General features: G+C 37.7%; 1 protein-coding gene across 2 annotated transcripts in view; it reads right to left on the bottom strand.

The window, feature by feature from the left end:
* Nucleotides 1–1345: 1345 nt before the first annotated feature.
* Nucleotides 1346–22315, bottom strand: part of RIC1 (RIC1 homolog, RAB6A GEF complex partner 1) — a 120757-nt gene continuing 99787 nt past the window's right edge. For both annotated transcript variants that reach the window (XM_074394775.1, XM_003928179.4), the window contains exons 15-26: nt 21327–21416; nt 19884–20044; nt 18309–18447; nt 13576–13692; nt 12375–13103; nt 10672–10830; nt 10446–10582; nt 6903–7189; nt 5885–6076; nt 3848–4025; nt 3509–3697; nt 1346–2639 (exon numbers count right to left, since the gene is read on the bottom strand). In XM_074394775.1, the coding sequence (XP_074250876.1) occupies nt 2351–2639; nt 3509–3697; nt 3848–4025; nt 5885–6076; nt 6903–7189; nt 10446–10582; nt 10672–10830; nt 12375–13103; nt 13576–13692; nt 18309–18447; nt 19884–20044; nt 21327–21416 (2667 nt within the window). In that variant the 3' untranslated portion in view covers nt 1346–2350. The remainder of the gene's footprint in view (nt 2640–3508; nt 3698–3847; nt 4026–5884; nt 6077–6902; nt 7190–10445; nt 10583–10671; nt 10831–12374; nt 13104–13575; nt 13693–18308; nt 18448–19883; nt 20045–21326; nt 21417–22315) is intronic.

The raw sequence follows: 22315 nt of genomic DNA, 5'->3' as shown, positions 1-22315 counted from the left end.
TTTGTTGTTAACCTGAGATGATGAGTAAACAAAAGTTTTTGTAATGGTTTTATTGCCCTTTACAAAGTGGGGAAAAATACACATTACAGAAATAGCAGCAACTTTAATTACAAGCAAAGGTTGACTTTATTCCCATACCCCAATGACTTCCTGTTTTGGTTTCAGCAAATAACTTATTCATAAATGCATCTAGTAAACCTCAAATAATTATACTGAATATTTAAATTCATTGGCTAAAATTATGGCTTAAACAGTTGATATGTGAACCAAGCAACACAACAAAATAAAAATGGAGTTGTAAAAATTAAATTATATAACAAATAAATTACCAAATTTTCTGTAAACCTGCCAAATTTCTTGCTCTGGGACCTATTTCTATTGGTTGAAAAAGGAATATTTTATTTAAAAAAAAAAAAAGATTCACGGCCTAACCCACAGGAATACAGTTAACTTACTGGTGCCCTGCTTTCAAGAATGTGAGATGAACTCAGTAGCACAGTGTTTTATTTAAGATACTTGAGAAGATCACAGCTCTTTATAATGGTAAATCATTTTTATTGACTGAATATTCACACTAAACACAAAAGCAATGCTGGTTCTTCTCCTTAATGGACTACAACAGGAGAAGACAGTTCAGTTTAAGTTTCTTGCTGGGCTGCATGTACTCACATGCAAAACATTATCTTAAGATTCAGGGAAAGGTGGTTTGAAACAAAAACTTAAATAAAAATAGCACCAGCAGGACCAGGTACCAATAATCACATACTCCACCCATTTGGGAGTTTTATTTTGTGAAATTATTGCACTTGTAATGTAAAAGTAAATGACAGGATATTACCCAACTCAGTAATTTTAAATACTTTGAAGAATTCTGAACTAAGCAGTTTCAAAATGGTTTTGAGTTTTTCCTCAAAGGAAACCTGGTTAAGACAACTAAATCTAGCCATTTACTTTAAAAAGCAAGGAGACAGGACCAAGTTTTGTTTCTAAACTACAATTGCACTATGAAAAAAGAGGTTGTTTTAGATAGTGGTACGAATTTGGTCCACATCAAATATATCGTTATTATAAAAATAAGTTTTTTGTAAAAAATAACATTGCATTCCTTGTTCAAATTGCACAGTACAAACAAGCTGTCTAAATTAATACTGTTATAAGTTAATTAGAATTACATACAGTGGATGTGTGTGTTTAAAGCAATTAAGGAGTATGCAGTTGTTTTCATAATGTATGAAAACAAATTTAAGTCATTTCTAGAAGTACATAAAATATTTTAAGTTTACAATGAAGAATGCATTCTTTACATACTAATTTTTAGTAGCCGTGATAATACAGGATTCAGCAGTCTATTTACATAGAAGTCCAACTTTATTCAATTTACAAAAGCAATAAATAAAACTACATTAATTTGCACAAAACCTGCTGCATTTCATGATCCGTGTGATCATTTCCATTACTTCATGACCAACCCAAAAAATCTGTCTTCCTCAACTTGCAAAGAGGAGCAAGCCCTATCTTTGTATCTGTAGACATGCAGAATCCAGCATTAAAAGCTTACAAATTATAATACAAGCCCTAAAAATATGAACAGTGCCTTTGGGTATATCTACACAAGAGTATTCACAAAAAGATACGGTTCCTTAATACAAAATTGTTTAGTGGTATCTAACAGCATAATTGAGAAGAATCCCTCAGACCTGTGCCCACACTGATCTAATGGGAATCGAGCTTGCTAAAACAAGCACATCAACTCACAGGTCAATAGCTTCCATCAATTCTGGACTGGGATTTAACAGGCTAGTAAAGCCAAGGAGAATATGTTTCTATCAAGCTGGCACATACTGTGCTCCAGGGTAGATACCTATTCAGGAGGACTGATTAAGGAGTCCAGTGAGCTCTATCCAAGGGAGCAGACAGGTAGGTAGCTTACGTACCTGATAAACTACAGCAAGCACCTTAGCATTTTTTTAAAAAAGCAGTTTGGACATAACGCAGAACTGGGAAACAAAAGAAGCTGTAAGTAGTGAAAAAGTAAGCTCACCTAGGACAAAACAATTCCTATGGTTTAAGAGCTATCAACCTCTAAATAAAACCAAATATTCCCATGTACATCTGTACAATATTTACTTTTCACTGCAGCTTAAAAATTTTTTTATGAAAGATGCTTTATATCACATTTTTATGGAGTCAAAAAGGTTTCTTAGACAAGAATTAGTTAAAATCTAATAATACTTTACCAAAGAGTCTCTTAACCGAGTTCTCCTGTTAAATCAGCCAACTAGGTTACAACGTAGAGTTGCACGCTGCTGCTAATTAATACTGCCCCATTGTGACGGGAACCTCACTGTTGTTAGGACACAGAACAGTCGTAAGTCCCATCCTGAAAAGGTTCTTCCTCCTCTGCTTGGGCTGTGTCCTCCTCTTTCCGGCTGACTGTACTGCTACTCCCAACTTCACCCTGGGGGATGCTTCCATGGCTGGAGGAGCCCCTGCTCTCCTCTGCCCGGGGGCTACTCTGTTCAGGAGTCTTACCCACAGTTACTGGCTGGAAGGCATCTGGCTGGACCTGCTGTTCTGTTATCTCACTGAGCTTCTGCAGTTGTGGCTTAATGATGTTTAAAAATGGCTTATATCCAGGACTATGTAGAGAAAAAAAACATTAGTTCATCTGCCATAATTCAAAAGGTATGGTAGAATGTTACAGATAAACTCCTACTAAACATTGATAGGGTAAGGACGATGACAGATTATGAGGGGAGGGAGAAGGCAAAGAAGGTAGGGAGGAAAGGCTTCTTGGGTGTTCTGCCCAGCACAGAGGGTGCTGCATGTTGCATAAGCCTGAGGCTTAAGTTTCTAAGCACTAGGGGCAAAGGCTGATGTTTTAGAACCGGTATTACAAATAAAAATTGTATTTTACAATTGAAAAGCCAAAAGGAGTTTAGACTTGAAAAAGGACCTTCAGACAACATCTAACCTAAAGCCATTTGGCAATTAAGGAAAACCAGATCCAAGCAAGGGAAGTAACTAGCCCGGAATACGCACATAACTGGTAATAAAGACAGGACTAGAGTCCTAGGCTCTTAACTGCCACCACAATTCTAATTTGGATTTGCTTGTAACTGCCAAGGAATGTTAAATTGACATGGATCTTAACTTTTGAGACTTTTCAAGTAGACATTTTTAGATTATAGCTTCCATTTCCACAGGACTGCAAATCTGAAGTTCCAGTCTAATTCTAAGCTCATTTGCACAGCATCAATCTTAAGTCAGTGACATGCATTCACGGTATAAATTATACACTGACCAACACTGTAACTTTACTCGATGGAATTATTCATTTAAATAGCTGGGTATAGAATGATTACTAAAGAAAGTAGCTTAAAAATGAACATAATAATGTGTAAGTATAATATACGAGCCATAACTAAGACTTAAGGTGAAAGGACAGGATTCACCAAGAGACACCAACCTAAAATATTAGATATAAAGATGGTAAAGCAGCACTTACCAGTCTGTCGATGCCCATCGGTCCACTGCATGTAGCCCTGTCTTTATGTTCTGTAACATCTCTCCATCTACCTCTGAAGACTGTGTAATAACCAAAATCTGATTGATTACTGAGGATTCTCTAAGAATCAGGCCTATAACAATGCACCAGTCCAGGCACCCTGCCTCCAAGAAAATATGTAGCAAATACCTACATAAAAGCAGAAACAAAATGATTTATGCTAAGGAGGATCTGTAAGATGCACAGAAGTGCAATGATTATTAGGAAAGTAGTCCCATACCTATATGGCCAAATACTCTGAGTGGGCATTCTGTGATTTCAAATAGACCAGAAACTTACCGAAGCTGGACCTGGGATTTATGAGGCCCTTTACTGGCCAACTCCATGGAAATGTGCTCCAGCTCTGACTGAGTTAAACTGAGTGTAGAGAAATTTTCATCTACCACTGTCCAATCTCCATCCACCATGGAGCTACTTTCAGTCAAGTCTGTGGCTGAACCAATACTGCATTCATCACCTGATGGAGAATTGCCAGAAGTTACAAACCAGCTTCTTGTAGAAAATATATTTTCCTTTAATTTTAAATATTAGCTGTTCCTCAGATGTTGAGTTCTCAGGATCTTGAAATTAAAACATGAAACCCATGGCTAAAATTTACCATGTGAACATAGAAGATGTTTCCTACAAGAGTCCTTGTAGGAAAAATACTGAAGTATTTATAAATAATATGTCATGGATTTTCTTCAGTTAATACAGGATGGGGGAAGTACACTAAACAAATATGGCCATTAGTGATGGAAGCTGAGTGATGGCCACATGGGGGACAGAGGGGAGCCCACTATATTATTATCCCTCCTTTTTAATATATTTAAAGTTATCTCATTCAAAAAGTTTTCTAAAACAAGTAATGGCACCACCTCACACCCATTAGGATGACTACTATCAAAAAACAGAAAGTGAGTGTTGGTGAGATGTGGCGAAATTAGAACCCTCATCCACTGCTGAGAATGTAAAATGGTGCAACTGCTATGGGAAACATGGCAATTCCTCAAATACAAGCAGAATTACGATATCACCCAGCAGTCCCATTTCTGAATATGTATATACCCAAAAGAACTGAAAATAGAGTATCACAGAAATATTATATATATCCATATTCATAGCAGAATTCACAATAGCCAAAAGTAGAAGCAACACAAGTGTCCATCAACTGAATACACAAAACGTGGTATCCGCATACAAAGGAGTAACACATGCTCCAACATCGATGAACATGAGGACATTATGATAAGTGAAATAAGCTGGTCACAAAAAGACAAACACTGTATGATTCCTTTATATGAAGTCCCTAGAATACTCAAATTCAGAGAGAGAAAAAATAAAATGGTGGCTGCCAGTGGACTGGGGGAAGAACTGATGGGGAGTTGTTAATAAAGAACATATACAGAGTTTTCATTTTGAAGATGAAGAGCGTTCTGGAGGTTGACTGCAGAACAATGGGGTATCAACACTACAAACTGCTTAAAAATGATTAAGCTGATAGACTGTGTATTCTACCACAATTAGAAAAAAAAAAAAAAAAACTAATGAGATCTGTAAGCCTCCTCACATAGCAGTTCAGTTAACAGTGATGGCCAACTGATACTCAAACATTAGACAAATACCTGACCACTAAAAAAACTGCAAAAACTCTCTGACAAATTGCTGTTTAAGCTCCTATACTTTATAACCCTATACCAACATAAATTGCTTCAAAACCTCTTCAGTTTGTAATTTACCCATTACTATAGAACAGAGATTGGTGTGCATTTTTTTGTAAAAGGGCCAGAGAGTACATATTACAAGCTTTTAAGGCCTGGAGGCAAAAATCAAGGATATTACGTAGGAACCTATATAGCAAGAGAAAAAGCAAATGACCACAAATTTTTATCGATGAAATAAAAAATACTACAACCTCACATATTCCAAAAGAAAGATAATATAAAAATGATAATGGGAAAAAATGATAATGGAGTAAAAATTTTTAAGATCCTCATCTAATTATGATAAAAATGGAATTCTTTATATGAGGATAACATTTTGCTTACTTGGGGCTCAAAGTTAGTGTTTCCTTATCATCAGTATTGATTTACAAAGATTCATCTATTAATGTTGATCTGCACTATTTTTTTTTTTGTTCATGTAAAATAAATATGGCAAAGTACAGTCAAGGCCAATTTGGCCTTATTCTACAAACTGTCCACCTCTCCAGCGGATACAGATGGCTAATCCTCCATCATGTTAGAAAAAGAGTGAAGCTCCATCTCTGAAGTGCTATAGCATATAAACTTTCTTCAAAGGAAATGAAGAAGAGCTAGGATTTAAAATGACATTTACCTTTATTAGATAAAGGTGACAAGAAGGCATCTTGCATTTGTGGTCCATGGGATGAAGCTGTGTCTGTCTCATGATGTGTGGGGCCAATGTTGCTGAGCCAGCTCTGACTTCGCTGGATGTTGGAGATGCCAGCATCCATCTCAAGGTTTAAAAATGGGTCAGCTGACTGAGACTTTAACAGCTGCTCTCCCACTGCAAAGTAGGTCCAAGAACAAAAAATGGAGGAAGAAATTCAAGATGCACACACTAACATTTTCAATTGAGCTCTTTTAGCTTCCCTCATTTGCCTACCCAATAAAAACAGTTCAAAGGCAATTACTGCCCTGAAGTGTACTGGCTACCCCAAAACTAGAGACATGTGACTGTAACACAATAGAGTAGCCACACAATATTACCTAACAGTTACATCACCCTGTCTCTTACTGGAGCTAGGCAAAACTTATATAGTATGTTGATCTTCTAAGTGACTTGCTTTGGCTCTTAAGATGACATGCAGTTTCCAAATGCCAAAGTTAAAAGTTTTGGTTTTGATATTCATAAGTAATAATTAGAAGAGTCTGCACAAAAAGACCTGAATTAAAAAACTTTAAATTTTTCTTTCACCAAAATATACACTTTCAGTTTGTCCTCTCCTGGTTTAGAAGGTGGTCTGTTTCCCTGCAATGAGTTCTGTCAGCTTATTTTGAGGTCCTTGTCTATCTGGTTCCAGAACTCCTTCCCACAATAACATAAGCATGGTAGCTTTTATATTCAGCTAGTTTTCAACTTCTTTATCATCCAAGAATGACTAGATTTTTGAATTAGACTTCAAGGTCATAAGATTTAGAGAAAAAGGTTCTACTTTATTTACACCCTTGGTCAAGCAGTGGACATTCCCAACTGATGTACAGAAAGTTGGCTTTTATCCACTCCTAAGTTTGGAATACAAATAATCCCTTGAATATCAACTAATAAAATGTCTAACTACATGGAGTAAAATACAATTCTCCTTGTACATGTGACACAAAGTCTACATTACCAGTTCGATATTTTCCATTTTTGAAAGGAGAATTGATAGAAGAGGCTGGGATAATTGGAAGTGGCCATAGGAAATCTTTGTGGAGTCTCTTCAGGGCTATTACAAAGTTGTCTACCCGGGCAGCTCGGGTACGTTCCTTGCAAAGCCAACTAATTAGTTCAAAGCCCAGCTGGGCTGCAAAGCAGCCAAGGTCCTTTAACCTCACATCTTCCAAGAGGCGCCGAGCATGTCTCCAGAGCATCATGTCAATATACATGTTCTCAGCACAGTCACTGTCTTTGCTCCATCTGTAAGTGGAAACACAAGATTATTTCCCCAGAATAAACTTTACTGGAGGATTTCACATACTTATTATGCAGTAGTACTGATAAAGATGACAAGGAGACAAGTGATCCAAGAACCATTTCTCATTGACAACGAAGAAAAAGCATCAAGGCTTCTCTTCCATGTGACACCACAACCCCTGGAACACAATAGGCTTTTAAGACATTTGGAGACTGAATACAGGAATAGGAAAAAGGGGACAGAAGAAGTCAGACTGGGAAGCAAGTGAGGAGTGGCTGATGGAAAGAAAGGGAACAAACCCGTGCTGTATTTGAAAAGCCCAATGAGAAGAGGGAAGGAGAACACATCAAAGAAACTAAGGATAGACAAGCAAAATGAAATTAAATTTCTCAGTGTGAGTCATGCAGATATATGAAAAGAAAACCAATTTTATTTTTTCTTAAATGACAAGGTTTCACAGTATCACCCAGTCTGGAGTGCAGTGATGTGATCATGGCTCACTGCAACCTGCAACTCCTAGGCTCAAGCTATCTTCCCTACCTAAGCCTCTCAAGTAGCTGAGACTACAGATGCCTGCCACCATGCCTGGCTAATTTATTTTTATTTTTGCAGAGATGGGATCTTGCTATGTTGCCCAGGTTCATTTTGAACTCCTGGCTGGAAGCAATTCTCCCACGTTGGCCTCCCAAAGTGCTGGAATTACAGGTGTGAGCCACCTTGACAGTCCTAAAACCAACTTTTATAAATTACAACTTGACTATGTATAGTCTTCATCCCTGACTCACATGAGCTAATGTGGGGGAACTGGATTGGTAATTGGATAATGTGGTACTTTAAGTGAGAGGCAGTTTAGTGGTGGGGTAAAGAGGTTGGTCCCTAATGCAGGGCTGCCTGGATTCAGATCTTGGCTCTGCCACTCATTTGTTGTGTGAACATAACTAAGTTTATTTTCCTAGGCCTCTGTTTCTTCACCTATGCAATGTGGATAACTCTCACAGTTATTTAAAGGACCTGGCCAGGCACAGTGGCTCAAGTCTGTAATCCCAGCACTCTGGGAGGCCAAGGTGGGCGGATCACCTGAGGTCAGGAGTTCAAGACCAGCCTGGCCAACATGAAACCTTGTCTCTACTAAAAATAAAAAAAATAATTAAAAAAAATTTTAAAAAAGCCAGGCATGGTGGCAGGCACCTGTAATCTCAGCTACTCAGGAGGCTGAGGTAGGAGAATCACTTGAACCTGGGAGGCGGAGGTTGCAGTGAGCCGAGGTTGCACCAGTTCATCAGCCTGGGCAACAAGAGTGAAACTCTGTCTCAAAAAAAAAAAAAAAAAAGACTATGCACTTAATGCTTAGAGCAGGGCCTGGCATGTAGTAAGCACTTGTTAATAAACAGTAAAACATGACAGTAACAAATGTTCAGTAAGCTCTCACTAGGTGCCAGGCACTATAGTAACAATATAAACATGTTCACGCTGTCCTGGAAAAAAAAAAAAGAGAATATAAACAATATAAAAGAAAGGATTAAGGAAAAAAATGAGACAAGAACACAAGAAGGAATACACAGCCCTCACAAACCAGAGGAAATTCTCATGATTTGATAATGTTTAGTGTAAATTCATAGTCATCTCTCAGAAGACAATATCCCATCTGTAGGTAATGCAGTTTCAGTCTCCAGCATACAATTCCTTTGGCTCCTCCACTGTTTAATAACTTCTCTAATCAATAGGTCACAGGAGAGTCAAATGTATTAGCACTAAATTTTTATTTTTTATTAAAAGGTGTAACTAGAAGGAAGAGTAAAATTACTGACTTTAAGAAGGCTTTCGGATTACCTACAGATTTATCTTTTTTTCTTTTTACTTTGGTCCTCTATCATCAGAGGTAATTTAAAAGTCTGTTGCATTTTCAAATCAAAACCACAATGTGATGCCACCTTACTCCTGCAAGAATGACTGTAATAAAAAAATTAAACAACAGTAGATGTTGGCATGGATGTGGTAAACAGGCAATGCTTCTACACTGCTCGTGGGAATGTAAACTAGTACAGCTGCTATGGAAAACAGTGTGGAGATTCCTTGAAGAACTACAAGTAGAACTACCATTTGATCCAGCAATCCCACTACTGGGTATCTACCCAGAGGAAAATAAGTAATTATTCGAAAAACATACTTGCACACGCATGTTTATAGCAGCACAATTCACAACTGCAAAATTGTGGAACCACCCAAGTTCCCATCAGTCAATGAGTGGATAAAAAACTGTCGTGTGTGTGTGTGTGTGTGTGTGTGTGTGTGTGTGTGATGGACTACTACTCAGCCACAAAAAGGAATGAGTTAACAGCATTTGCAATGACCTCGATGAGACCGGAGACTATTATTCTAAGTGAAGTAACTCAGGAATGGAAAACCAAATATTGTATGTTCTCACTGATATGTGGGAGTTAAGCTATGAGGAGGCAAAGGCATAAGAATGATACAATGGACTTTGGGGAGTGGGGGGCAAGGGATAAAAGACAACAAATATGGTACAGTGTATACTTCTCGGGGGATGGAAGCACCAAAATCTCACAAATCACCACTAAAGAACTTACTCACCTAACCAAATACCACCTGTACCCCAATAGCTTATGGATAAAAAAATAAGTTTGTGGCATTTGGCCAGGTAGGGTGGCTCACACTTGTAATCCTGGCACTTTGGGAGGCTAAGGAGGGCACTAGCCTGTGCAACATGCTGAAACCTCGTCTCTACTAAAAATACGAAAATTAGCTGGGCATGGTGGCACATGCCTGTAATCCTGGCTACTTGGGTGGTCAAAGCAGGAGAATCGTTTGAACCCTGGAGGTAGAGGCTGCAATGAGCTGAGATGGTGCCACTGCACTCCAGCGTGGGGGACAGAGCGAGACTCTGTCTTAAATAAATAAGCAAACAAACAAACAAAGTTTGTTACATTCAGAACAGGCACATCAAAACCTATTCTAGAAAAAGGGGCAGAAACCATACAAAGAATACAGAAGTGAACTTGGGAGGAAGAAAAAAAGGAAGCCTTCTGTGTGGCCTCTGCTTTTTGAGAATTGAAAAAGAAACTGCAATTGGATTAAACAGTTGTTTTCATTAAGACCTAATTTTGTAAATGTCCTGAAATGCCATGTGTCATGGATGCCCACAAAGCATTATTTTTTATATCTTTATATTTTATATTTATCTATATTTTTATATATTTATATTTTATATCATTATATTTTATATCTTTATTATTTTACCTTTTTCCAGAGGGACCAGATGGCATGCTTAGTGTTTTCTGTAAACTGAATTTACTGGGAGGAACATTTTCAGCTGACTGGGATAAACTGATGCTTCGATTCCTGAAGAACTCAAATCCACCACTTGAACTGGGTTCCTAGGATTACACACAATATGCAGTAGTGTTAGAGAAAGATGCCATGTGGGTGTATGGCCTAGAGAAGATGTGTAACTTTTCCAACTAACCTGAGCTGTGGGTGTGGATGGAGGTGTCTCAGATTCTCCAGAGCCAATGGCTTTAAGAAATCGAATCATGTGTCGACAAAGGTCCCACTTGCCTTGTTCTAGTGCTGTATTGAATAGAAGGGTGGCATGTTGCCTACTTACTGCAGGGACTTCCATATTCTACAAAAACAACCAGGACAGCATTCTTTTTATACTACACAATTTGGGAAGATATAAGCAATTCTTTATCTCCACAGTTTTCTAAACTCAAAGAATGTTGCCACACCACCGTAAGGGTTAGTTTAATAGTAAGATTAAAAATTACTGCACAAGGAAAAGTGAGGCAAGTACTCTTCTGAGGTATGTAAACCATAATTTATTAAACTCCCACTGCATGCCAGATACTATACTATACTTTGATTCATTATTTTATTTATTTCTCCCAGTGACTCTGCAGATAGGCCTATCATTTGTATTTTACAAGTGTGGAAACTGAGTTAAGTAAATTGTTGAAGATCAGCAGAAAAGGAAGGAAAAAAAAAAAAAAAAGGAGGTTTGCCTGACTCAAAAAAAAAGGTCAGGTTTGTCTCCTGTTGCAATTTTCTGAGGATGTGACTAAAATCTTTGCTTTGGGCAACAGCAAGTAGTAAAGTCCTGCTGCACATCCAGAATCCTCCATTTTTCTTTCACAAATTTAACCTGCCTATCTTGGTCTTCATGGAAAGTTGCCTAATAGACAACTTTAATTGTAGTTATTATCTACCATTCCATAGCAACTTAAGAATTCTGCTGGAGAAAAAAAATTACATTGTTAGGGAGATCACTGAAGTTGCAGGGAATGACCCAGAACCAAAAACCTGCTGCATTTATTTGGATTATATGTTTAAAATCCTATGTCTTTTTTTTTAGGGCTAGCCATGGAATCATACTTCAAGGCCCCCTGGTCTGTCTGCTTGAGTGTCTCCTCTGGTGTCAGTCCATTGCCATGAAGCAAAGAAGCTGACAGGATAACTGCTTCAGGTGGAGAATTAAACCAGGTTTATGGTTAGCTTCTTTTATCAATGAAAACAACTTTGCAGTAACTGTAAAGAATCTTTAAGTGTAGCCTATCAACCATCAAGCCCTTTTGTCAAATATCTAATGAAATAAATTTTCGGGAGTTGCAAAGAAGCCATTATTTTGAGAAAAACTGTGCTACTGAGGGTCTGTGCTGTGGCAGGCCTGAGCCTTCTTGGCTTGCTTTGGGGAGACGACCTCAAGGTGCTCTGTTATGACCATGCTCTAATTAATAAGTGTCCCCTCAGCAACCCATACTAAAAGGAAATAAATCTACTATTGTGGGGAGCTCAAACTCACTAATATCCCAAATAATACTTTCTTTGCTACACTTCTTATATAATATTTCAATAATCTTATGTAATATTTCTTACATGTTTCGATATGTATTCTAATACATGTATTAAATTTCTCCAATATTAAATTTTCAAAATACTACTCTGAACTCATTAATCTGTTTTAGGCCTATTATGGACAAACAGGAAAAAATCTCTGCAATGTTACTCTATGACATTCAAAGAAATCTGTCTGAATTCAAATTAAAGATATAAACAGAAAATTTGACTATGAATTCCATAAACACAATCATGGTGCCAAACCAGGACATTTCTATTTTTCTAAGTTTAAGCTCATTAATTCTTGCCCCTTTATAAGAAGAGAATTGTTACCTGTAAGATAATAAGGTAAGAGGCAGCTGTGTCCAAGTCCTGAGCCATCAAACATTCCTCAAACAAGTCCTTAGGGTTTCCAACAGCTGCAAAAAGGTAATTCCACAGGGCATATTCGGTCTTCCTGGCACAATGGACAACTGTCTGCAGGAAGAGGGGAAACTCGGTGATAAATTTTGCCACAGTGGGAAGGAGAGGGTCGGGAATGGGCTCCCGTGAGGTAGCTTCTTCTTCCAGTACTTCATGGAGCATGAGCTCCAGCACATGAGGGAAGTAAGGTAATGCGGCACAGGACTGGGCCAAAAGCAAGGCTTGCTCCCCAAGGTTTCTGACCAGAAGTTGACGTAGAATGTGGTGGAGGTAGATCTGAGAGGTTCTCTCCACAACACAGAAAGGGAAGAGCACCTCCAGCTGTTCTCTAGCATTGTTCCGAGTATACAAAGAATCATAGAGCAAAGTGTCATTGACAGCACCAAGGACTAAAGCATCTTCAAACAGAACAGCTAGGGGGTAAATGTTGATGTGGAAAGGCAGCATGATCCGCTGGGACAAGAAAGAATGGGGCTTGCGATGATCCCTCGGGAACAGAGGAAGCCAAACTTTCATCCCTGCACCACCACAGCTCAGCCAGAGGGCCTCTAGAAGGTGACGTTTCTGTTTATTTGCTCGACACGTTGTCCAGACATTTTCAACAGACTGGGCTAGTACAACAGGAGGACAGAATGGCAGCTGGAGAAGGAAAGACAAGAATCAGGCTGTTTCCCTATTAAATTTGTAGATTAAGTTCCTAGGTACTAGTTTACTAAGTCTTTTAAATGGTAGTATAGTATCTTTCTGGGAAAAGCAAGGGATCTGTTTAGAATTACAGTTAATTAAAGTATTTTGCCTTTTAAAGCACACACACTTAAATCTATAAACAAAACAACCCATGAACTTCACCAGTCTATCCCTATTTTCCATTAGAATTTTCAATGAATGATGCCTAAGCAGTAACATATGAAGTATGGAACATGTCTTGATCATTTTGGGACCTTATCCTCCAGTCAGTTAGTCTTACACTCAGAGGCTTAACACTGATTTTATGGACCTAATTTCTCAGTTTCCAAATCATAAAATACTCTTCTCTTAAATTATTTCGTTCCTTTATCCTCATCCCATACCTTCCTAATGTTTGAAATGAAATGACTTGCACTTTACTCACAAGTTTCCTTTGGATAGGGCTACTGTCCTTCTCCCGGATCTGTGGGCCTGACCTGTCCCTCTGCATCATGATGAGCTGTCCTGCTAGGTTTAACATAATGCTCTCTGCACCACGAGCCTGAAATTTAAGAAAAAGCAGCTAAATTCATACTTCCGTGTAGGTATGCTTTTGGCATTTTCCCCCAATCCATAAAGTTTATACATTAAACAATCTATAATTCTTACTGAGGTTGTACTATGTATAGCTAGGATGGTACAAAGCTTAACACATAATGCAATTAATGAACAACACCAGTGACGTAAGATTGAGGGCACAGTTGAATTATCCTGAAAAAACTAAGAGAACTTCAGAAGTTTATCAAAATGAGAGATCACTTCAGTGATCTAGCTGCCGTAAACTACAGAACGTTTAAAAGGATGCAGTGGAGCTTGACAGATGAGGAAGACTTTTAAGAGTGGAAGAGTAAGGGCTGGTATTCTAGTGGAAGTATGCAATGAAAACCAAGACATGGAAGTACTGGGAAACTGAGAAGAGTCTGGCTAGACTAGGGACACTTAAGAACAAAGCTGGATGGTAACAGACCTTCAAGGAGGATTTAAAAAGCCAGGTAAAAGAGCAGCAGGAAAGAAGCCACTACTTATGGTTCTTGAATAAGACAGCTATTTAAAAAATCAGACTTAATCAGGATACTCAGGAGAGGCAGATTTCATGGATGTTGACGTCAGAAATGAAAAAACAGTATGACTTTTTATTATGAAAAATTTCAATCAATCCTCAGAGAGCTCAGTATAATGATTTCCTATTGAGCCCTACCACCCAGCTTAAACAATTATGCACATTAAAGTCTGAGCAGCCCTGTTTTCAAGGGAATCTCAGCTATCAAGTCACTTCTACCTGTAAAGAGGAAGGAATAATTTGATTAAAAAAATAGAACTTACTGCTATCCGAGACATGAAAGGTAGAAAAAGAGATGAGCCAAAGACAATTTTCAGGTTAGCTGAGGTGCTAGAGAAGTTGAAGTTATCACTGATAGAAGGTAAGAAGATAAATTAGGGAACAGAAAATCAAAGAGTTTCCGTTTTTCTTAATTTTAATTAAAAAAAAATCTTAAAGACTTCCAAGTAAAAATGTGAGCAGTGACTAAATCAGAGATGACTGAACCAGCATTATAAAACTCCTGAGACAGAAGTTTCTTAGGCACAGTAGCCAGGGGGAAAAGAGCAGAGGGCCATCACCTGAGCTTTTGAAGGCAAAAGAGAAATAGGGAAGCACAGTGTTATACAAAGAGAAGGAAAGAGTTTAATGAAGGAAAAAAATGACTATTCAAAAGTTGTGGGATTGTGAGCCAGGCTTTGCTGCATGCTGGCTGGCTGAATTTAAGCTGCCAATATCATTTAGGGTTCATCAAGAAAACAGCAGCCACCCTATATATTCTAGTTACAAAATACTCAGCTATACAAACTGCTCTTGCTTACTGCTACAGGGGATTGTGTATAAAGAAATGAATCAACAAAAAAATTGGGTATCTGTCTAGAAAATTATTTGGAGGTATGAGATGCAAACATGGAAGTTAGGTGTGTGGGAAGTAGAAGAGTCGGACACCTAGGTAACAGTAAAATGTAGACAGACGGCAGAGGAAAAAGAAAAAGACACAAACACTTGCAGCAAAACAGCATGACTGGGGACTGGCATACACTTCAAAAGACCTTAAAGGCATATACTGTAATTTACTACAATATGACTAATGTTTATAATGACTACCTTAAGTTTTAAGATGGCAGATTTCACCACATTTCATACTGCTTCATTAAAAAAGCACACTTCTCTTTTCTTCAGTGAATGGGGTATTATGCTACCTATATGCTCAAAACCCTCAATTTGATGGAACCCCAAACTCCATCTCTTACCCTAAAAAAATCCCTGGCAGTTGATTCTCCATGAGAATTTCAGTAACAAGGAGCTCACTCTCTCACAGAGTGGCTATCATGCTGTTGAAGAGTTCTGTTAATTTTTTTTTTTAATCTTTAGTATTAAATCAAGACTTACTTTGCTCTAGCTTTCTTTGTCTTCCCTCTGTAGTAATCAGTCCATTTTAACTTCTTAATCTGCTCTAGTCAAGTTAAATATCTTCTTTGCGAAAGGCCCTCTCAAAACATGGTACAGAGTACTACTGATGCCACTTGGCTGCCTATTCTATCTGGGATATACAAGAGTACTTTTTTCAATATGAAAACTTTAAACATAATTAAAAGTATGGAGAACAGTATAATGAACTGTCACATTGCCATTATCCAGCTGCACAATTATCAAGATTTACCCTATTTGCTCTATCCATCCCTGTTTTTTTTTTTTTCGTTTTTTTTCAGTTAGAGTATTTTCAAGTAAGATATGCTAACCATTTTACTTCTGTATGTTTCATATGCATTCCTAAAATATCTGGACATTTGCTTACATAGCCACAATGCTAGTATCACATCCAATAAAATTTACAATTATTCTCTAGTTTCTCTCTCCATTAGTATTGAAATATCCCTAATTGTTTCAACAGTGTCTTTTTATAGCTGGGTTGAATGAAGACACAGATGAACTTACTGAGCTGGTTCTGTAGGGCAGTGATTATTACATTTGCCTCACAAATGAGTTTTACCCACTGCATTTGGTTGTTATGGCTTCAAAGTCTTATTTAATCTAGAAGATTTGCTCATTCTTCCTCCATGTTAGTGACTTGTAGCTGTCCAACAGAATGTCTTGTATTCTGCTTCTTTGTGGTGTAAATCAGACTTGAATGGAAGATGATTCTCCACTTGATTTGATTCAGGTTCAAGGTTTTTGGTAATCATTCTTGTGAACTTCATGTTATATCACCTCAAGAAGCATACCACATCTGGTTTTCCCATTTTTAGTGATGCTAAGATTGATTAGCATCACTAAAATTGATTTTGCTATTGGTTTTGCATCACTCAGGACTGCAAAATGATTTTTAAATTGTCGCTTTTTTTTTCACACCTTTTATCTAGCCTTCTGTAAAACAGTACATTCCCTTATCAGTTAGGACTAACTGGTTACCATTAAGTATGGTTTGCAGAGGAAATGGGAGCTGTATTTTTAAAAAGAAAACAAATTTTACCTATAGAAAGGAGACCAAGGTCAGGTACAGTGGCTCACACCTGTAATCCCAGCACTTTGGGAGGCTGAGGTGGGTGAATCACGAGGTCAAGAGATTGACACCAACCTGGCCAACATGATGAAACCCTGTCTCTACTAAAAATACAAAAATTAGCTGGGCATGGTGGTGCATACCTGTAGTCCTAACTGCTTGGGAGGCTGAGGCAGGAGAATCACTTGAACCTGGGAGGCAGAGGTTGCAGTGAGCTGAGATCGGGCTACTGCATTCCAGCCTGGCAACAGAGTGAGACTCCATTTCAAAAAACAGGAAAAAAAAAAAAACCCTCAAAAAGCAAAAAGAGAGACCAAGATGGTTAAGGGGTCTAGAAGAAACATCACATGAAACAGCTGTAGATATGTCACACGAAATAGTTGAAGATATGGAAGTATTTAGCATGTAGATAAGAAGACAGAGAGGTTTGAGGAGAAAAGGAGAAGCCAAGTAATGATAACTGTCTGCAAATATTTTGGGGGTCATCATGTAGAAGAAGGAGTAGCTTTTATAATGTCTTGTCACACAGAATAGAGAATTGGGATAGATTGTAACAAATCAATTTTAGATTCATATAAATAATATTAAAATTCCCCATAACTGGTTAGTCTACTGCACTGTTTTCTAATTATTTTATGGAGGGTTGAGGTTTGATGGAAGTGCCTCGACAGGAAGTAAAAGACAGACTGGGCCAACAGGGATGACAAATCTAAACAATTTTCCTCTGACAACAGGTTCCCAGTTGACATGAAGTTTAGAAACTGCTGAAATAGGAAGTTACGCAATGTGGGTCCTTGCGGCCCTACTTCTTACCCTGTTACCTTTACCCAGAAACTGTGGGATTATACTTTCTCTTTCCTCATAATTAACTAATTATGAAGCCCTTGCTATTCTATACTCACTCATTCTATTTCTTTCCATTTCCTTTTTCACTGGCCAAGTTCAGACTCTGAACACCGCTGACCCAGATCACTACAATGGCCTCCCAGTTGCTCTCCCTACTGTAGTTTTGTAAAGCAAATGTTATATAGCTTAGATCTACTACCATCTAACTTAAGACACTTTAGGCTTAAAGTCAAAGTCTAAAATTATCAATATTATCTACAAAACTCATATCCTCTCTCACCTTCCATGTCCTAGTCACTCTAAAATTCTTCCAATTCCCTGAGTGTGTCATGTTCTCTCTTGTCTGTGGGCCTCTGCACTACTGTTCCTTCCACCTGAAAATCCATCCCCTCTTAACTTAGATAATCTCTACTTATTCTCCAGGTTTTGATTTAAATGATACGGAAATCTCTGATTATTCGGACTATTCTAGGTTTTGGAAATACGCTCTCACAGTAATGCATACTACTTTTTGGTACACCTAACAGGAAGAATTCATTATGTATGTAATTATTTATTTAATGCCTACGCAGAAACCACGTCTTTTTAATTTGCCACCGTACTCCAGCATTCTCACACAAGGTAAATTTTAGATACTTAGCACTTATTTGCTGAAACAGTTACTAATATAAACTTCGAATACTAAAAACTGAGATGGAAACTCCAAAGAGCTCTGATAATGGAATGGTACCTGCTGCGGCATTTTCAAGGTGATTCCATTTTCTGTACTCACTGATGTCACAGTGACAGATACTACCAGGAAAGGATGAGGAATGTAGCGTGACATGGAAACCTCCTGAAGAACTTGAATACCAGCAGTAGTATTTGGACTGTAAAAACAAAAGAAACCCACATACCTCAACAACAATGCTAATAAGATTTTCTTCTTTTTCCCCACTAGTTAACAGCATTAGATTTCATGCTTATTGAAGACTCAGATGTCTTCTACCTATCATCTTCTCCCTACATATCCTTCGATCGAGAAGCAGGCAAGGTTGAGGGGAACCAGAGAACATATATGGGGATGAGAGAGAAAGAAAGGGAGTAAGAAATAGGAGGGAAGATGAAAACTAGGGAAGAAGCTGTAAGAATACAAATATTTAAGTGGAAAAAACTAGTTGGTTGAGAAAGAATGAAGGTTCAATCACTGAGGCTAGTGAGATGTCTTAATTTTTATCTTGCATTACTCCTCAATCACTCTGCTATTTAAGTAAATACATAATCAACCTCTGAGAACAAAAATACAACTCAAGAGGTATCATCTAAAAATGTTGCAAATATTTGCTCATCTAGGGAAAAGAAGGCTTTGGTTTCCAGTTTGTTTTTGACCTTCTAAAATGTTTTTATGTTAGCACTGATAGTTGGCATTACTGTTAAGCACTGTGTTCCAGACCGTGTCTGACTTAGTGTAACCTAAGAGATTTTCTAGTTTTATTTTAACGAAACCCTGATTGGCGCACAGCGGTGAGGAGAACAGCGTCTTTTACCTGTCGCCGAACCCAGGAAGCCCCATTTGTAACCGTGTGTTGTGGTGCTTTCTCGTACACCCAGTGGCGTTCTTTTTACTCTAATGTTCTTTATTTTTTTTTTCCTCAGAAGAATCATGAATTTGCAACAAACCTAATTTTTGGTTACTTTTTGTCTTAATGATGGATTTGAAAATGAAAGATTTAAAAGGAAAAGCACAATCTGTTGTCCTTAATTATATTTGCAATTTGGAATTTGTGTGAGTTGATTTAGTAAAATGTTAAACTGTTAAAAAAAAAAATGTTGCAAATAGACCAGATGCCAAGACAAATACAAGGCAACATGCTGCAGCAACAAGACTGCTGATTTTTAGTGTCCCAGACTATAGCCATCTAGCTCAGTGAAAATATATGTCAGTTTGCTAAGGATATGCTTCCTACAGCCTTAAAGCTGTGGAACTTCTTCAAATTCCCGCTAAGTACTGGGAACATTAGGAGAGTCAGTAACCATTTATTTTCAAGGTTGTGAAAAAAATTTAGGTTTTTCTAAGGGTTTACCTCATCCCAAACTAGTTTTTCAAATGACCCCAGGAAGATAAGCTAAAGAAGTTAACATAGAATATTTCTTTTTTCTTAGCTACTGTATCAGTATTACTGATTTAAACTCCTTGCTTTTGTTTACTTCTAACAAAATGGAGATTAAATATAAAAGTAGAATAATTGTTTTGAGAAAACAAAAACTACAAAAGAGAAACGTGATAAAGAGGAGAAAAAAGTAACTTCTTATGCCAGATACTTACCCGTCAGATTTTCTTTCAATACTGTAAAGGCATATCGAACAGTCTGCTCTAAATACTATTACCATGTCCTGGAAGACACTAAGCAGTAATGTTTCTGCTTGTGCTTTGGTGACATGAGCAAAGGCATTGTCCAGATTTGATGTTCGCAAGTATACTCTAAGCTAAAGAAAACAAAAATAAATAAAATTATAAAAACAAGATAACTACTAGGGATGACTAAATACTTTAGACATGCTGTTTTTTAACTTCTGCCCCCCCTCTTTTTTTTTTTAAGTAACAGGAGTTTAAAAACCTAAGCTTTAAAAATAAATGGATTATGTTTACATATTTTTCCAGGCTAGGCTCATTCTTCAAATAAGCAAAAAATGAAGTAATCAAAACTGAATGCAGTATTATAAAATATTCCTTTTAGACTGCTTGCTTATTTATTTATGAGATGGGCTCTCACTCTGTTGCCCAGGCTGGAGTACAATGGTGTGATCTTGGCTCACTGCAGCCTCTGCCTCCTGGGTTCAAGCAATTCTCCCACTTCAGCTGGGAAATCCCAAGTAGCTGCGATCGCAGAGGCAGGCCACCATACCCAGCTAATTTTTGCATTTTTAGTAGAGATGGGGTTTCACCATGTTGGCCAGGTTGGTCTTGAACTCCTGACCTCAGATGATCCACCCGCCTCAGCCTCCCAAAATGTTTGGATTACAGGCGTGAACCACCCACCGCACCTGGCCTAGACCTGTGTATTTAGACCTGATGTAGTGAGACCAGCAGTTTCTTAAAGCAAAAAAAACCAAAAAAACAAAAAAACAAAAAACAGATACAGTAGTTCCCCTTATCCATGGCTTTGCTCTCCACAGTTTCAGTTATCTGTGGTCCACCATGGTCTGAAAACAGGTGCGTATAGTATACTAAGATATTCTGAGAGACCACATTCATATAACTTTTATTACAATACACTGTCATAACTGTTTTATGAATTATTATTTTACAAAATAATGATAGGTACATATGTATAGGCAAAATGATAGTGCTATATAGGATTCACAGTACCATTAACAGTTTCAGGCATCCACTGCTGGTCTTTGAATGTATCCCCTATAGTTAAGGAGGGGTTACTGTAAATCAGTAACTAAATAAATCTATCTCTAAGGATAGCTGTTCTTGTATCATGAATTTTTTGCTTTTAACTCTTTATTTTCAAATGCCATAGAGAATGTCTGACAGCTAAAATCCTTACAAGAGGTTATCTTAGAAGTCTCAATTGTCATTTAAAAATTTTTTAAAGTAATAACCTGAAAAGAAAAATCCCACTAGCTAATTTAGAAGCTACATTCTTGATTAAAAAATGTTTTGTTCAGTTTTCAACAGACTATTTTCCATATAAAATTAAATCATGCTTAATAGCTTTAAAATACAAAAATCTGTTATTTCTGAGAGAAAAAAACTTACCTCTTCTTGATGGTCATTTATGTTATAACATGCAAGGACCATAAAATCATTCCACCAGGCTAAGCCACCTGTCACAATCATATTTTGCTCCTTAAAATAAAATTTAAAAAAAAATTACCTTATGCTACCAGAAATTCTAACAAAGTAATAAATTTATAAAAATTCTTATCCAGACAAAGCTCAAATTGCTATTATTTTTTGAGATAGTCTCACTGTATCACCTATGCTGGAGTGCAGTGGTGCGATCGCAGCTACCTGTAACCTCCAGCTCCTGGGTTTAAGCGATCTCATGTCTCAGCTGCTTCTCAAGTCGCTGGGATTACAAGCATGCACCAAAACACCGACCTAATTTTTGTATATTTTGTAGAGACAGGGTTTCACCATGTTGGCCAGGCTGGTTTTGGACTCCCAGCCTCAAATGATCTGCCCACCTTGGCCTACCAAAGGGTTGGGATTATAGGCGTGAGACACCACACCTAGCCAAAGCTCAAATTATTTCTGCTCTATTTTCCCACTCTCCAATGATTACTCTAGAGCCTTTACTAATAATGATCCATATCCTATTTTCAAAAGTAAGTATTTCTTCAGGGAGGAAAATGTGCCATTAAAATAACTGGGTACTATATAGCATCATCATTCCCACATCCCATAGGGCTTGGTTTAAATACTGGCTTAATCATTTATAAGATGACGGCTAATCTGTGTGTGTGTGTGTGTGTGTGTGTGTGTGTGTGTGTGTGTTTTAATTGAAAGCTGAGTAATAGTAATGCCTTCATTGGGTGCTATGCAGAAGGGTGAGATAACATATATGAAAGTGCCATAAAATGCCTAACACACAATAGGTACCTAGGAAGTATTGATTTCCGGCTCTTCCAACTGCACACATATATGTACACACACACACACACACACACACACACACACACACACACACACACATCCAAATATATCACACATAGAACAAGAAAGGAATGAGCTCAAATTCTGTG

The sequence above is a fragment of the Saimiri boliviensis genome, chromosome 2 (assembly GCF_048565385.1).
Source record: "Saimiri boliviensis isolate mSaiBol1 chromosome 2, mSaiBol1.pri, whole genome shotgun sequence".
NCBI lineage: Eukaryota > Metazoa > Chordata > Mammalia > Primates > Cebidae > Saimiri > Saimiri boliviensis.
Note: the sequence above shows the minus strand (reverse complement) of the source record. Positions and strands in the feature narration are given on the sequence as shown.